Here is a 16,821-nt window from a genome sequence, read left to right as displayed (position 1 = left end):
TATTTTGTTTACACTTCCAAGTAACAGTCCTCCCCGGAGAGGCCAGGGTAGGAGCGTGGAGGAACGCTTACTGATGTGCTCTTCCAGCGCACAGGACAGCAAACCCGGTGCACCCCCAGGGCCCAGCCCTCCCACAGCAGTCACCTGTCTAGCAAATGCAGCGCGGCCTTGTCCACAGGCCAGCCTGGCCAGGCTGCTCAGTTGAGGTTCCCACTTCCCAAATGACTCTCTGCGCCAATCTGCATCAAGTAGCCACCACAGTCAACCTCGTCAGCATGACAGTTAAATAGGCCGGTGCTAAGCTACAACTTTCCTTTACTGTTCGTTCTCAACATCTCACATTAATGTCAATATCACAAAATAAAATCTCCAAATTCAAAAGTCCCACAGTTCTAAAACACTCAAATACTTAAAGATCCAAAGTCTCTCTAGAATTGCAACATTTCTTTAAAATATCCAAAGTCTCTTCATAAGTTCAAAGCTTTTCAACGGCAGACTCCCGTAAAATCAAAAGTTAGATAGTTTCCTTCTTACTTCAGGAGGGAAGAATCAGGGCACAGCCACATCCAAATCCAAGTAAACCCCCTTCCCCCACCAAGAAAGCTCAGTGTCAGATTTATGGCTAGTCTCCTGGGCTCAGGCTCACTTCTGTACCCCTGCAGATGTCCTGGGTGGGCATCACATGGTACTGGGATCTCCAAAATGCTTAGGATCTGGAATACACCTTCACCAACAGTCTCTCCGGGGCTCCCTCAGGGATTCTGGCTCTTGTCACCTGCCAAGCCTCAGTCTCTCTCCGATGCCACTTCAATCCTGGGCCTTCTACTGCAGCTGAAGCCACACCTTCGCCAGCGGCCTCTCTTGGCTTCTCCTTCCCGCTCCAACCCTGCGGAGCCCAGTGGCTCTCCTGGGCCCCTCATGCCTTCAAAACAAGCACCACGTGATGACTACTGCATTGCCACGCTCGGCTGCCAGCACGAGGAATCACTGCAGCTGCCCCTAGACCACAGTGTCTATGTGCTGACTCTAAGGAAAACCTCCCAGCATGTTTCATCTCAGTGATGCTGGTCCCCCCTTAATCACAGCTGATTCTGCAGCCCCAGCTGACCAGCTCAGATTGTCCCAGAAAAGCAGTGATTTGGTCTCTTGTTAACCACAATGGCTCTGACAGAGTTTTGGCTCCCCTCTGAAGCGTCATAAGCCAGGATTCCATTGTCTGCATCTCTTATAGCATTCCTGTTTTCCCAATTCCCACGGAACAGCCCATTAAACTATGTGTACTTTCCAAGTCAAAGTTCTGAAGTCCTTTCACAATCCTCTCCAAAACGTCACGGTCAGGTCTGTCATATCAATACCTCATCCCTGGTATCGATTCTATCTTAGCTGGGGTTTCTGTGGCTATGAGAATACACCATGACCAGAGGAAACTTGGGGAGGAAAGGATTTATTTTCCTTATACTTCCACTTTCCAGTCCATCATCAAGGAAAGTCGGGCAGAAACCAGGAGGCAGGACTGGATGCAGAGACAAAGGAGGAAAATGGCTTACTGGCTTCCTCCGCCTGGTTACTTTTAACACACAGACTATCAGCCCAGGGACGGTGCCACTCAGTGAGCTGGGCCCTCCCACAGCACTCATCCATTATGAAAATGGACTACAGGCTTCTCACGGGCCAAACTAGTGGGTAAAGTTTATTTGTTGAGGTTCCTGCTTCCAAAATTACTCTGGCTTGTTTCGAGGAGACATAAAGCGAGCTAGCATACTCTCCCTGACCCACCTGCTCAGAGCCTCTTTGCCTGTACCTGCCACGCATCACTTATCTACGGATCACAGCTCCCTGGCCCTGCCATCTCCCATTTACCTAAAACGCAGCCTGCACATTGATGGAACCCTTGGATGATCACTTCAAGCATCTCCCAGGTCTGTGTGTCAGCTCAGATTACAAACTTGTATAATATTAGGGACGTTCATTTTTTTTTTTTTTAATTTAGCTTCAAAGTTCCATGATGACTTAACTTGACTTTATAGCTTGTGTTGGACCTGCTAACACTAATTTCATTTCTAGAGCCTTTACAACAAAGAATGAGGAGGTGAAGTGAAGATGGGCTTTGGCAGGGGCTGCAGCCCCATATAGCTCATGACTTTTTCAGCCATATAAAGGAAAAGTGGCCATTATCATTCACAGAAAAGCTGGTTAGCAGCACCTTGAAAATGAAGGTCACTGAACCGAATTCCTCTGTAAGTCCTTTGTCTCCACAGTCAGGCACCCCCAATCGCACTAACCACAGGCAGGGCGAGCTGCCCTTTCCTGCCTCCCCATCACTGTCAGAGCTGCAGGCCGGCCGCGCTCCACTCAACACTCCCGTGCAGATTGTGCTCCGCTGAGCACGCAGCTATCTCTGCTGTGTTTTAAAATACACAGCCATCATCTGCCATTTCATGGTCAGAACTTCCTTAGGAAGCTGCTGGAGTTAATCTGGAAAATCAATGGGAGGACTCAGCAGAGCAATTCAGGCTGTCTCTGTGTGGCAGCTGCCACCCTGCTCACCTGGAGGAGGGCAGGCATTGACACGTGCTGTTTACAGATGGGAGAACTTTGAGTACCCCTCCCCCCCACCACACACACACAATGAGCAGTAAAAGTTTCAGAGATGAAGATGAGGTCTAACTCCAATGTGCTTCAGGGCTGAAGGCAAGCAGCATGCTCTGAAATCTTTCAATGCTACCTACTATTCAGCCGTTCTAGGACAGCCTGCTTCCTGGTGTCTACCAAACGAGCAAAACAGGAACAATCCAGAGTGTTCCTAAGCATGATTCCGGAGGGGAGCCCTTCCTGGTGGCCCTGCACACAGTTCCTGGACACCCACACAGGCACAGCGTGACAAGTCCCACCCAAGTTAGTATGGGCTTCCCTACAAGCACAGCACATGAACTACATCACCTGTAGCCCAGGACTGCCATGCAAATCCCACAAGCACACTCCGACTCAGCGTTGAACACAGAGTCACTCACAGATAAAGCATGTGGACTCATATGTAAACACAGCTCATAGACTAGACTCCCACACGGCCTCACAACACCCCAAATAAGAATCTGGATGGAAAATGGGCACAGCTGAGAATAGCATGTGACCAAAGGGCCACAGAGCGACACTGTTAAAATGGAGGGCAGCAAGCTGGGAAGACGGCTTGGTGATTGAGAGCAGCTGCTACTCTGCAGAGGATTGGGGTTCGGTTCCCAGAATCCATGTTGAGGCTCACAACCACCTCAACTTCGGCTCCAGGGAATCCCATGCTCCCTTCTGAGCCTGGGGCACCAGGCGCTCAAACAGCACACTCACACACGTGTGGGCAAAGTAGTCTTCTCTTTTTTAAATATAGAGAGTGACAAAGGTAATTCCGGGATCAGAAATGGTAAGAGCAGCAGACACTTCTGAAGGTTCTCCGTGCTGTCATACACAGGACCTCACAACATGCTCCCAGCACTGTTAGCAACTGCTCTGGTTTATCATTTTCCCTTATTTTGGAATGAGCTTTTGCCATGCTGCCCTGTCTGTCCCTGATCTAGCCTCAAGCTACCCCTTCCTCAGCCTCCTGAAGAGCTAAGAGTACAAGCACACACATGACTATATCCAGCTGCTCAACTTTGTTTTGTTTTACTTTATTTTTGAGGCAGGGTCTCGCTGTGTAGTTCTGGCTAATAGAAGTCTCTAGATAGGCCAGGTTGTCCTCAGACTCAAAGATGCTTCCTCTGCTTCTTAAGTGCTGGGATTAAAGAAGTGAAAACAATGGCTAAAGAAATGAAATTCCTCATCAAAGATCACCCCACCAGTAAACTGACCAGATTAGAAGCCACGCAAGGATGCTGCAGGAGGCTAGCGTTACAGGAAGGGATCAGGAGTGTAGGGCTGGTCATGGGCCTGCTGCCTTCTATGTACAAAGTGGGAGAGTCAGCTGCTGACTTGCAGTTTCTCCAGGTTTCTGTCTCCTACTTCCTGTGCACCTGAACTTGCATGAGGACATCACATCTGCCATCCAGGATAGCACCTCATATACCTGCCATCAGCGTCCGGCTGTGGACATCCTACTGCTTGAAAACTCACTGAAGGTTAGGAACCCAAAGTTTTGTCCTCACTGTTCTCCTCACTGCGGTGACAAAAAAGAGCAACCAAAGCAAGCAAGGAGGAGTTTGTCCAGACCCACGGCTGAAAGCGGAGGCCATCGTGGCGGCAGCATGAGGCAGCGGGTCGCAGCACACAGCCCAGAAGCAGAGGCAGACAGTGTGACGCTCACCTGCTTTCTTCCTCCCATCTGGCCCAGGAGGCCAGTGTGCACTACCTCAGAGGGCACTTGAGTCCCAGGCTTAATGTCACAGAGCTCTGTTAGGGAGGCCTTTGGTCCTTTGGACTCACATGCACATGTGCACAGGATAAACACGTCATACACAGATGCACAAATACGTGCCATACAGATGTACACCCATGAACACAGGATAGAAAACGCACAGCAGTGCACACAGGTAACACACACTAGAGCTCATCGACACACTCACCGTCTACTAACAGTACACTTCACTCATATGCACAGTGCCCCTTTCCGCCCGCTGACTCTGTAGAGAGGCCTTCTCTGACATCTCCCCAGACCCCGAGAGGCAGCTATGCCCTCCTTCCCCTGCGGAGGCTTCTCTCCACGCCAGCGTGCTCTCATGCTCCCACAGGAACAGCATCACCTTTCCTCCTAACCACAGCGGAACTCACAGTGCTAGTAAATGGCATCTCGGTATGGAGTACCAAATGCACCCCAGCACCAGCAGCCGGGGTAAACAGAGCACAAGGAGGGGCCGCTGAGGAGCGTGTCCTATTGCAGTGAGCACGAAGCAGGCCTGTGAGAGGAGCAGCAACTTCAGAGGTGTGCACCCATGACGGGAGGAGAGAAAGCTGAGCTCTTGTTGGCTTGGAGAAGCATGGCTCCCACACTTTTAGAGAGCATGGGAAGCCCCGCTGTGCCGAGCCTGGCAGGGCATTGTCACTTTACAGACTGGGTCCTTGTCTTTGAACAACTGGCCTGAAAGCACTGTGGAGCTGATCCTTTGAATCTGCATTCCTGCCTGCTCACAGGACCTCAGCACTTCAAACAGAGGTTGGCCAAATTAGTCCCAGGTAGGTAAGTGTGGGTGGCCCAAGCCGGGTTGGGAGGGATCCTCCCTCAGTGTAACAACACAGAGAGCTTCCCCAGACAGCACGCACGCACACCCTGGGCTCCTTATCTCTGCACACCAGTGGGATGAAGCAGGGTGAGTGCCTGGCTCTCACACTGGCCCTGGGTCATCAGGGCACTGCACGATACAGCCTGGCTACAGCCCATTGCCAAAGCAGCCAGTAGGAATAGGGCTATCTCAAGCCAGAGGTGAAGTGAGGGCCTTGTGACCTTGGCGTGGTCCCAGAGCTCCATGGGAAGTGGCGATTTTCTCCTGTCTACTCCTCTCATTTCCATGGCTGCACATCACCATCCAGTCTGCTGGATCTACTCTTTCCCCGGCCCACGTGGTGCCTCCAGTACAAGCCAGGGCGTGTGAAATGTGTGGCTCACATTCTATCCTTCCGGCGCTCCTGTTCCCTAACCATGAGCTTTCCTTCGAAGCATTATACTGGTTCCGAACTTTCCTTCCAAAGCATTATACTGGTTCCGCAGTCTTTTTCCAGGCAAGCACGGCTATATGGCAATGGGGGGAGGGGAGGAGGTGGCATCTATACACACTTGCCAAATCTAACAGTCAATTTCCTCCTCCTGGGGACAGAGCTCCCTCCTCAGCCCTACGCTGTTGCTGTTCCCACCTGCCATTTCCTCCTGCAGCCCCGCACACTCTGACTTTACCCCATCCCGAGGGCCTGCAGATGCTGCCTCCCCTTCAGACTCTATGGAACAACTTTGTAAAAGTCATAAAAATAGATGGCAGAGGAGCACTCCGTGCTTCAGAAAACAGGCTGGGAGAGCCTGCTTCTCTATCATGGCAGTGATGAGGTAAGGGGTCATGGTTCACTTCCTTCTTCTCACAGGACATCCGGATTTACAGACGTTCCTGCTTTTTAGAGAATGGTATTCAACTGTGGAGACTTCACAGCTGATCTGAGAGCCTGACCACAGATCTGCTGAAACCCTGCTCCAGAGAACCCCAGCTTTCTAATTAATCTGACACAGGCACAACTGCACAACAGTAGTGAGGCCAAGTACCCTTTCCAGTGCTGGCAACAGCAGAGACACCCAGCAGGAACCCGCCGAAGACAGGGCAGGGCAGAGTCAGCCAGAGCCATGCTGGTCTTTCTGTGGCTCCTGCAAACAGTGTGGGCATCTGTATTGACTAGCCACAGAGGCATGGCCAAGAGTGAGGACAAGGAAGGTCCTAACGCAGAATCTCAGCATGGCAGCACTACACTTTCTGCTCTCAAAGGCCAGCAGCAGAGGAAATGAGCCATTCTGACAGGTCCTGCTCCGCAGAGGGGCCAGGGTTTCAGGGAGACTAAGTCCTCTGCAGGTGGGCTCTTCACTGCGAGGATGGCTTTGATGCCACCCAAAAGGCGAAGAGACCACTGAAGAAGCCTGTCTTTTTTTACAGGGTAAGAGGGGACACCCAGCTGGTTGCCATGGGGAGGAGCCTAGAAGGACAATGTTTTCACAAAGGTGCCTATCTAAAATAGGGCAACTGAGGCAAGGCCCGGGGCAGTGTGGTGGCTGAAAGGCCTTTCATCCTCACACACGGGACATGCTACCCACTGTCAGATTGCACAGCAGGCAAGCATGACACACACTGACACACGTTGCTCAACATGCAGGGCAGAACACATGAGACCCCACGTTACACACAGCCCACACGACTCATACCATAGCACACATATATCACAAAATGCACTTCGGATGATATCCTACTTGATGTACACAATCACACAACACACTATACACACATAACAAGAGGCATTCACTAGCATTCAACATATAGGGCACCACATAACAATCACATCCTACACAAAAACATATATATATATATATATATATATATATATATATATATATATATGTATATGTCATGTATGTATAACATGTATGGGTTCCCAACAAATAGACTCAGGCTGACTGCTGCTGACTCCCTGGTGCTAGAGTTTTTCTTTCTCTCATTACATTCAGATCAAAATGAAAGCCCAGACAGTGTCCTGTAGCCACGAGAAATATTTTCCCTCTAAACGGTCTCTGTGCTTGGACTAGTTGTGGGAAAATAGGTAGAGCTTTCAGAGCTTCGACAGGCGAGGAGCCTTCAGGGAGTTAAGCCCTGAGGTCATCAAGTCCTGCTCTGCACATGCTGTCCATTGTCCCTGAGAGTGTGGGCATTCCCTGCAGAGAGCGACCTGGGCCAGAGCTCACTACCTACCCGTGGCTGTCCTCTGCAATCTCCACCAGCAGGGAGACCCTACCTGCAGGGTACAGGGTCATCAACAGGAGCAGGCAGGGCTTTGCATAGCCTGAAGCCCAGGAGGCCCCTTTATGCAGTCTTTATATAAACTCCAGGAGTTTGTAAAACACCCATTACAGAGACAGGAAAACTGATGTGGGAGCTAGCCTTGGACTGAGCCCATTGTGGAGACATGTATTTATGTTCTAGTGACATTCTGGTCCTGGGAAAGATGGCATTCCCTCGCCTGCCCTCTCGGACAAGCCCCGGCGTCCGCCAGGAGGGCTCTATGATTGTGGTTCACAGTTATGTACCCTCCTGCACCACCACCCTCCAGGGTCTCGAGGTCCTGGGGGATAGAAGCCAGAGTCTCCACTCACTTGCTTCCCGTGAGGATATATCCTTGCTGCTCCTCCTCGGAAGGCTGGACTTGTAGCTGCAGACCCCCACTAGGGGGTCCCTGTGCTGCAGACTTGAGGTGCTGCTCATCCTCCCACATCTCTGGAGCTCGGGGTTGGAACTGGTCCTCAAGCCGCCACGGCTGGGGCTCCGAGTCTGGCTTCCTCTCCAGCAGGTCTTTGGAGTAAGTCCGGCTCCTCACGTGTTCCACCCCAGCAGTCTCTTCTTCTGAAGACAAGGCCTCCTCGGGCAGCCCTGACTTCTTCACCTCTGCTCTGGAGGGTTTTTCCAGAAGGGGAGGGTCGGGCGATAGAGGAGAGCCCCGGTCCTTCAGGAGGTCCCCAAGTTGGACACTCAGACGGCTGACCTAATGAAGAAAAAACACCCATGAGATGACAACCGAGAAGGCACTGTCAACACATACCGTAGAAGTGGAGTCACGTGGCCAGTGGCAGCAGGCCACTCTGAAGGGAGACATTGGTCTGTGTGCAGAACCGTGTCTGGAGGAGACACCCGTCATGTGTGACAGTCATGCCATGGTGCTCCCTCCTACTCCTCCACCCTCTCTTGCAATCTTCCTCAAGGACCCAGTTTTTTCATCATGCCTAGTTTTAAAAATTATCCACGTGATTTCAAGATCCCTCCAGGAGCAATGAACACCTAACCACTATCACACATCCTGGTCATTACTGCTGGCATCCGTGGAGCTCTCCCTCATACAAAACCAGTGCAGTGGACACTTTGTATGTGTGAGTGCAGTCTTTATGTAAACTCCAGGAGTTTGTAAAACACCCATTACGGAGACAGGAAAACTGATGTGGGAGCTAGCCTTGGACTGAGCCCATTGTGGAGACATGTATTTATGTTCTAGTGACATTCTGGTCCTGGGAAAGATGGCATTCCCTCGCCTGCCCTCTCGGACAAGCCCCGGTGTCCGCCAGGAGGGCTCTATGATTGTGGCTCACAGTTATGTACCCTGCACTCGTTTGCCCCCACAAGCCTCATTTCATCATTTCCCACACCCTGCCTCTGCTTCAGATGCTCACCTTTACGGAACCTGACAGGACATCAGATGATCACAGAACTGGAAATCAGCAGTTCCAAATTTTGAAGTAAGGCTTAACCTATGTCAAGGGTGCTATTTCCATGAGGACAGTGCCTCCAAAGTGTGACTCATGATTTTTGCAGAAGCAAAAGTCCTTATCATTTCAGGGGAGTGGTCTTAACCATAAAATTTTATTTCTGACTCTACACTAGACAGGAACTGTGGGTTTGATTTCTTTCACAACTTACCTCACCAAATACATATATGTAAAAAATAAATAACTGTGGGGGAGATCATTCCCTCTTCAATAGAATACAATAGTTTATTCCAATTTTGATTTGCAGTAATACATGGCAGTTAGTTAGCCAGTAGGGGCTCTTGAAAGACAGTGGATTGGGGAATAATGATCTCTCAGATAAAGCTGACTATGAGGAAAAGCTGTCACTAAAGAGAAAGAGCTCAGAGAATCCAATACCCAAAGCAAAAGAGAACAAGTCAATGCGACACCCAGAACAGAGACGGGTCAAAACTCATCAAGGGTAGGATGAGGCAAGGAGACGCAAGTGATGGCTTCACCAAGTTCACGTCCAGGGGCCTCTGCTCTGAGACCACAACCTTGAGGACTGTGGGCCCTGGGTGGCATCCACTAGTCCCAAAATCCAGGAGCTGTTTCTGCACCCACTTCTCCATCACACTCAGGCAGACCCCACTGTGGATGTGACTGTACTTTGCTGATGTTCCCTGCTGGCACCATTAGGGGATCCACAGGCAAGCAAGGTGACGTCTGCAGCTTTGTAGACCACATGGTAACCTGCCACCCAAGCAGATTTTTCTGCTTCCTTAAGACTTACGTTAGAGACCACAGGTACTCAAGCAAGACCCCCAAATGTAATAAAGCTTTTGGGTATTGCGAGACACAGTACCAGGTGCCGGCTGGCTCAGCCCTTTCACGGGGCCACCCTAGACATCATGATGGCATGCCCTAAAACTCTGCGGCTGTCCACGGCATCAGACTGGGAAGCTGAGGAGGTGCCAGTGCTCAGGGGCCCGTGGTTCCCAGCCAGGAAGCCTCAGAGGCAGTATGTAGGACCTGGCAAGTCTGTGAAATGAACCTGGATGTTCTTATGGAAGAGACTCTGAGAATATTAATTCCCCATTTTGAATTCACCATATTTTTATGTCTCTAATGGCTAACCATTCATTTATAATCTAAAAACGTATGACATTCTATAGGTCTATACAATTGTGGGTGCACTCTGTAGTTTTCTCAATTTGAAGATTATGAGGATTTTCCCTGTGCCCTTCCAGCAAGTAGGAAACTACATTTCATACATAGAAAGATGATTGATAATAGCATGATTTTAGGTCACTGTAGTGTCATCTTACCTCCTCATACACTGGGTCATCCACTTCCGATAGTCTGTGATCTGTAAAAGACAGAAGCATGTCATCCCAGTCACTGAAAGACATCCACACAGTGTCCCTCTGCGTGGCAGGATAACCATACAGAGCACAGTCCTTGCATGCATGTGAGGGGGAACAGCATGCCACGAAGGAACACAGTGTCTACACGAAGGAACACTGCACACTGCAGAACAGGGGATGATAACCCTTCCAGCCTGTGGCAGTTGAGGAGACAACTAACCAGAGCAGATGCGCCAGGGAACATAACCTGTACAGCATCTTCTATGTCTGCCTTAGCACGGAGGACCCCATGCCTCACCACAGTTAACATGATAAAATCACACGCCTCTACTCAGCTACTTCATTTGAAACACGGTGGGGGCTATTGCTCTGGCCAAAGGGATGCTATTTCTTTCTATGGCTGTGAGAAAACAGCATGGCCAAAAGCAACGGGGGGAAGATTGGGTTCATTTCAGAGCATAGTTTACAGTCCACCGTTGAGGAAGTGCGAGCAGGAACTGAGGCAGGGACCACAGAGGGCCACTGTTTTACAAGCTCCCTAATCATAGCTTACTCAGCTTGCTTTTTGTATAACCCTAAAACACCAGTCCGGGGGTGGCATCACCCACAGTAGGCTGAGCCCCTCATGCCAATCACTGATCAAGAGAATTCCCTTCAGACTTTTCTGTCAGCCAATAAGATGGAGGCATCTTCTCAGCTGAGGTTCCCTCTTCCCAGATGACTCCAGCTCGTGTCAAGTCAAGGGGAAAATAACTCACCAGAGCAGATGCCCAGTGTATGTAACTCAGGGCACATTCCCCAATTCCTAGGGGCTCTAGATCTTCCTAGACTTGGTTTCCTCTTTGACACTGGTGACCTGCCTGTGCTGGAGACAACAGACTGGACCTCAAATGCGGCTTTCAACAGGATTTTGTATGCCTACCGCGTTCAGAGCTCAGCGCCTCAGAGGCCCACCTGCCTTGAGCAGCCACTCCGGGTCAGAGAGGGCATGCTGCTGCCTGCCACTGCCAGCAGCCAAACAGGTGGATGCAGACACTTGAATGAACCCTTTTCAGTTTACTGTTCAAATATTTGACAGTGCATACTGGCATGACCCACTCAAAGACACTCTCCTTCACTCCTAGGTTTTCCTAATTCTGAACCTCAGCACGCAGGAATCAAACCTCCTCCCTGAGAGCAATTTGCCATTCAATGTAATTGCTCTGGTAAGCTTAGTCTGTTAAGAAAGCTTTTAGAGGCAAAAGTTCAAACAGATAAAAATCTTTAATACAAATCCATCTCTCCAGCAGAAAGAATGCACTTATGGCCTGGTGGGTAGGACTCTCCCCTCCCCACACCTCCTCCCCTCCCTCTGTCCTTACCACCTCCCTATTCCCTCACACTTCTTCCCCTCTGCATGGCATGGTCTCACTCCTCCCCCAGGGTTCCCCCCTTCTCCAACCCCTCCAGTCCTTCCCCCTCCTCCAACAACTCTGGTCCTTCCCCGTGACCACCCAGCCACAGAGGACGGCAGGAGCAGGAGGTCACCTTCAGGCGTTGCTTCTGGGGCATCAGCCTGCCCTCTGGGCTGCGCCTCAGCCCCTCTCCCCCGGCTATCCTGGCTTCCCGCTGCAGGATCACTTTGCAGGGCTCCAGCAACTGAGTCTGCCGTCTCCTCCAACCTCAGGGGGCCCAGGCGCTCCACCTCAGCCTGCTGCTGCAGATCCTTCAGGAGACTCCGCAGGAGCGTGTCTGGGGGCATAAAGTCAGAGCTGGTGAGCTGGACAGCATGAGAAGCAGCCCAGCTTCAGGAAGAAGTTTTCTGTGTTTAGCTGGACATAAAGCCACAGAGAAGGCAGGGTCGCTGACTGCCCGGGGAAGGAGACAGGGAGTTCTCACCAGCAACTACAGTTTCAGCTGGGGAACAGCTTGCTTCTCACTGGCAAGCCTTCAGGTTATCAACACAGTCATCAGCCATGCTTGGCTCTCCTAGAACAGAGAGCAATTACAGGACAATCGGAGACTTGGGCTCACATGCCACTGTCCCCCTCCACCTAACCCACTCAGATGCTGCCAGCGAGACGGCGGCCATATTTCTTGAAGCTCATGGAGAACTGCCTCAGCCAAGCACTCTGACTGGCACGGCAATGTGTTTGCATAGCTCTGGAGCCCACTGGTCCTTGTGCAAAGTGTAAAACAAGCTGAGAGGTAGGTTCCCCGCACGGCCAGCCAAGTAAATCTTTGCTGAGAATGAGCAAACACACCGGGGCTCAGGAACTGTCGCTGCCTGGGGCCTAGAACCTTCCTGTAGGCTAGGGCCCAGGGGAGGAAGCATGGGACCACACCCCTGCTGAAGCCCTCACAGGGATAGCTCTAGCCAACACCTATGCAGAAGTCAGGGTAGGGGCTGTGATACCAAATGTAAGGCAGAAAGGCGATGCTTTTTTAAGAGCCTTCACATACTAGTCATGGCCACATATTCTCCAGTACCTCAAATAGTCCTCCAACATGTGGGGAAGGACAAGGCCCCATGGAGGTGAGACAGGTGGGGGTCCATGGACGAGGGACAGTTTATGTCAGCATAGACCTAGGCTCTGTGCCCTTCTTCTGTTGGGCTTTGGGCTTCCTTGTTCAGCCAACAGTGGCCATGTGGCCCTTTTACAATGAGAAAGAACCACACAAACATTGTCTCAGACCCAGCACATGCTTCTCTGTGGGTGTTTCCCTCTCCCTTCCCCCCCTCCCCCAGCTTTTCTCCCCCTCCCTCCCATCTTCCTTTCCTCCCTGCTTTGATGCAAGACCCCACTGGTTCCACCTATTACACAGCTGCTGGTGTCAGGCATCCTCCATCACGGACAGATGTGGGTTGGGAAAACAAGGCTCACTCCCCAGCAGCCGCCCAGTTTTGCTTCGGAAAAAGTTCTAGAACTCAGTGTGAGGCTGAGGGCAGGGAAATTCCTCCTCAGGATCAGATGTCTGGGGTCATGGGCAGCGGCTGGAATTAAAGATCTAGCATCCTGAGAGTCTACGGCGGGACCTTGAAGTCTACGCACAAGTATACGGTAGGTGGGCATGCAGTGAGGAAGCCATGTGAAAGGAGAGACGCGCAAGGCCAACAAGAGACAGGGTGTGTATCGGGACATGCCGCAACTCCCTGCTGCCGCTCTCCCATAGAGCCCCATCAGCAGGACTCGGAAGACCATGGCCACATCTTCAAGGAGGGGAAGCAAAAGATTGGTGCCATGAAGTTCGGGATAATGCAGAAATTTAGCTGGTGCTGGGAGACCCTCTAGCAGGGGCTGCTAACACCTCCATCTCTTCTGTGCACAGAGCCAAGTACAGTGGGAAGACTTGCACAGAAGGGAGCTGAGACTCGACCATGACTTCCAACAAATATGACCGAGGACATTCAGCCAGGGCCACAGGCCAAAGGGAAAACCAGGGTAAACTCTGCAGGGTCATAGAAGAAAAACCTATGGATGGGCTTAACCACAGGCCAGAAGCAGGCAATTAGGGGAGAATCTGAAAACAGCAGAAGTTACACAATGAGAAGATCCCAGAATCTCAGCAACCTGAGAGGCGGGGCAGGCCACACTGCACTTCCAGTGCAGGGCACAGACATGTCCAGGAAGTAGGCAAGCTAACCGCAGAGCCTCACCTGTCCCTCTGCTCCAAATCCAGTGCCCCAGTCTCATACCTAGCTCTGCAGCAGAACACCTGTGGCAGAGTCCCTCCATCCCACTCCACCCCCAGTGGCTCACACAAATCTCCACCTCCTAGCCTCCCTCCTGGACTCATTGCTTTACCCCAGCCCCCAACTCCAGAAGGCACTATCTGGGAAACCTCAGGCTCCAACCAGGGAAACAGGCACACTAACCGCAGACCTTTACCTCTTCCCTCTTTCCTCCAAGTGTACCCCCCCAGGCTCATCCTTCTGGAGCAGATAAGCTGCTATGGCCTCTCCTCACTATCTATTCCCACGGGACTTAGCAGATCCTGGTAGCATACCCTTCTTTCTTCCCTCTTGTGGAACCCTTCACCCCCCAGGCCTAGCCTCATTCCCAAATATCAGCTTCTACTACCCAGATCCCCAGTGACCACACATATCAGGACCCGAGAAAAATTTCCTATCAGGCAACACACAGCCACTAAACTCTCCAAAGGCCCAGAGAGGAAAACAGAAGCCAAATACAAATACAAATACAAAATCCCAACAAAGACAAGACCAGATCTCAGCACCTAGAATTACAATCCTCCCAATCCCAGATGCCTAGATGACAGCATAAAAGTGCAATCAATAACAGCCAGAACAATATCTCCAGTAGAAGGCAGCAACCCTACCACAGCAGGCCCTAAGTATTTCAACATAGCTGAAAAACAAGAAAAGTTCATTAAAACAGCCTTTATGTATATAATAGAAAGTAATACATCCCTTAAAGAAATCCATGAACATACAAACAGTGGGAGGAAATGAATAAAACTGTTCAAGATCTGAAAGTGGAAATACAGTCAATAAAGAAAACCCAAACTGAGAAAAATATGGAAATGAACACTGTAGAAACTCAAACAGGCACCTCAGAGGCAAATCTTACCAACAGAATATAAGAGATAAAGAGAAACTCCCAAGCACTGAAGACATAACAGAAAAAAAATGTATACCTCAGTCAAAGAAAATGTTCAACCTACAAAATTCCTGGCACAAAACATCCAGGAAATATGTGACAGCATGAAAAGACCAAATCTAATATTAATAGGAATAGAGGAAGGAGGAAAAATCCAGGTCAAAGAAACAGAAAATATTTTCAACAAAATCATAGAAAAAAAATTCCTAATCTAAAGGAGATGCCTATCAAGGTAAAAAGCATACAGAACACCAAATAGGCTAGGCCAGAAAAGAATTTCTCCTCAGTATGTAATAACTCAAAACATACAGAACAAAGAAAGAATATAAAGGCCGCAAGGGAAAGACCAAGTAATGTAAAGGCAGACCTCAGCCTAACATTTGACTTCTCGGTGGAGACTCGAAATGCAAGAAGGGCCTGGACAGATGTGTTACAGACTAAGAGACCACAGATGCCAGCCTAGACTGCTATAGCCAGCAAAACTTTCAATGTACTAGAGGCAGAAAATAAGACATTGCTTGATAAAACCAAATTTAAATAATGTCTATCTACAAAACCAGTGCTAGAGCAGGGCTAGAAGGCAAACTCTAACCTAAAGAGGTTAACCCCACCCAAGGCAACACGAAGAACGTTCTCTGCGGGACACAATGAAGGTGGTTCGAAGAGGCAAGTTCCTAGAACTAAGAGCCCGAGACAGCTGGAGAGGCCTCACATCACGTCTGAACGCTCTAGAACAAACAGAACACACACACGAAGGAAGTAGATGGCAAAAATAAGCAAACTCAGGGCTGAAATCAATAAACTAGAAACAAACAAACAAAATACAAAGAATCAGTGAAACAAAGAGTTGGTTCTTTGGGAAGATCAGTAAGACTGATAAACTCTTATTCAAATTAAATCAAAGGGGGTGAGAGGAGAACTGAATTAACAAAATTAGAAATGAAAAGCATAACATAACAACAAACAATAAGGAAATCCAAATATCATAAGGACATATTTTAAAAAGCTACACTCCAAAAATTAAAAAATGTAAAAGAAATGGATAAGTTACTCGATACATACCACTTACCAAAGTTAAAGCAAGATCAGATAAACAATTTACATAGACCTGAAACCCCTAGTGAAATAAGAGCAATGATGGAGAGTCTCCCAGCCAGAGAAAGCTCGGGGCCAGATGGCTTTAGCACAGAATTCTCCCAGACTTTCAAAGAAGAGCTAACCCCAATACTCCTTAAATTAGTTCACAAAATTGAAGCAGAAAGAACATTGCCCAGTTTGTTTTATGAGGCCAAAGTCACCCTGATACCCAAACAACACAAAACTTTAACAAAGAAAGAATTACAGACCACTTTCCCTTTAAAACATTGATAGAAAAAATACTTGTAAACTAAATCCAAGAACACATCAAAAAGATCATCTACCATGATTAAGTAGGCTTCATCCAAGAGATACCAGGATGGCTCAACATACGTAAACTGATAAATTATAAATCCACCATATAACAAACTGAAAGACAAAAACCCCATGATCATCTCATCAGATTCGGGAAAGACCTTTGACAAAATTCAACATCCCTTCACGATAAAAGTCCTGGAGAGCATCAGACCGTCCGATACCTTTTTCTCAGAGGCGGGACCTGGGGCATCAACCCGCATGCAATCAGACATGCTCTTCTCTGGGTCCAAAGCGGCTGACCCTGAGTGCAGTGCTTAGCCTCGCATCCTGAGCGTATCATTTTAGCTTTTTATGGTATCCAACCATGCTTGGGGAGAATGTCCTGCTTCAATGGCTGTAAAGGCCTGAATGATCATGGCTGCATCACACTGTTGTGAGACTCTAATCTTGCATATATACCACAGGCAAACCAAGGAGACCAACACCAGAAGGCCTGCTAACCCTCCCATGCCCGCCC

At 49.5% G+C, this 16,821-nt stretch overlaps 1 protein-coding gene across 5 annotated transcripts in view; it reads right to left on the bottom strand.

Annotated features, from left to right (window-relative positions):
- Positions 1-16,821, bottom strand: part of Ptprn2 (protein tyrosine phosphatase receptor type N2) — a 695,760-nt gene that overhangs the window by 366,171 nt on the left and 312,768 nt on the right. For all 5 annotated transcript variants that reach the window (XM_060388289.1, XM_060388288.1, XM_060388285.1 and 2 more), the window contains 3 exons: positions 11,836-12,039; positions 10,270-10,310; positions 7,820-8,205 (listed from right to left, as the gene is read on the bottom strand). In XM_060388289.1, the coding sequence (XP_060244272.1) occupies positions 7,820-8,205; positions 10,270-10,310; positions 11,836-12,039 (631 nt within the window). The remainder of the gene's footprint in view (positions 1-7,819; positions 8,206-10,269; positions 10,311-11,835; positions 12,040-16,821) is intronic.

This window comes from Meriones unguiculatus, chromosome 7 (assembly GCF_030254825.1).
Source record: "Meriones unguiculatus strain TT.TT164.6M chromosome 7, Bangor_MerUng_6.1, whole genome shotgun sequence".
Lineage (NCBI taxonomy): Eukaryota > Metazoa > Chordata > Mammalia > Rodentia > Muridae > Meriones > Meriones unguiculatus.
This window is presented reverse-complemented; position numbering and strand designations above follow the sequence as displayed.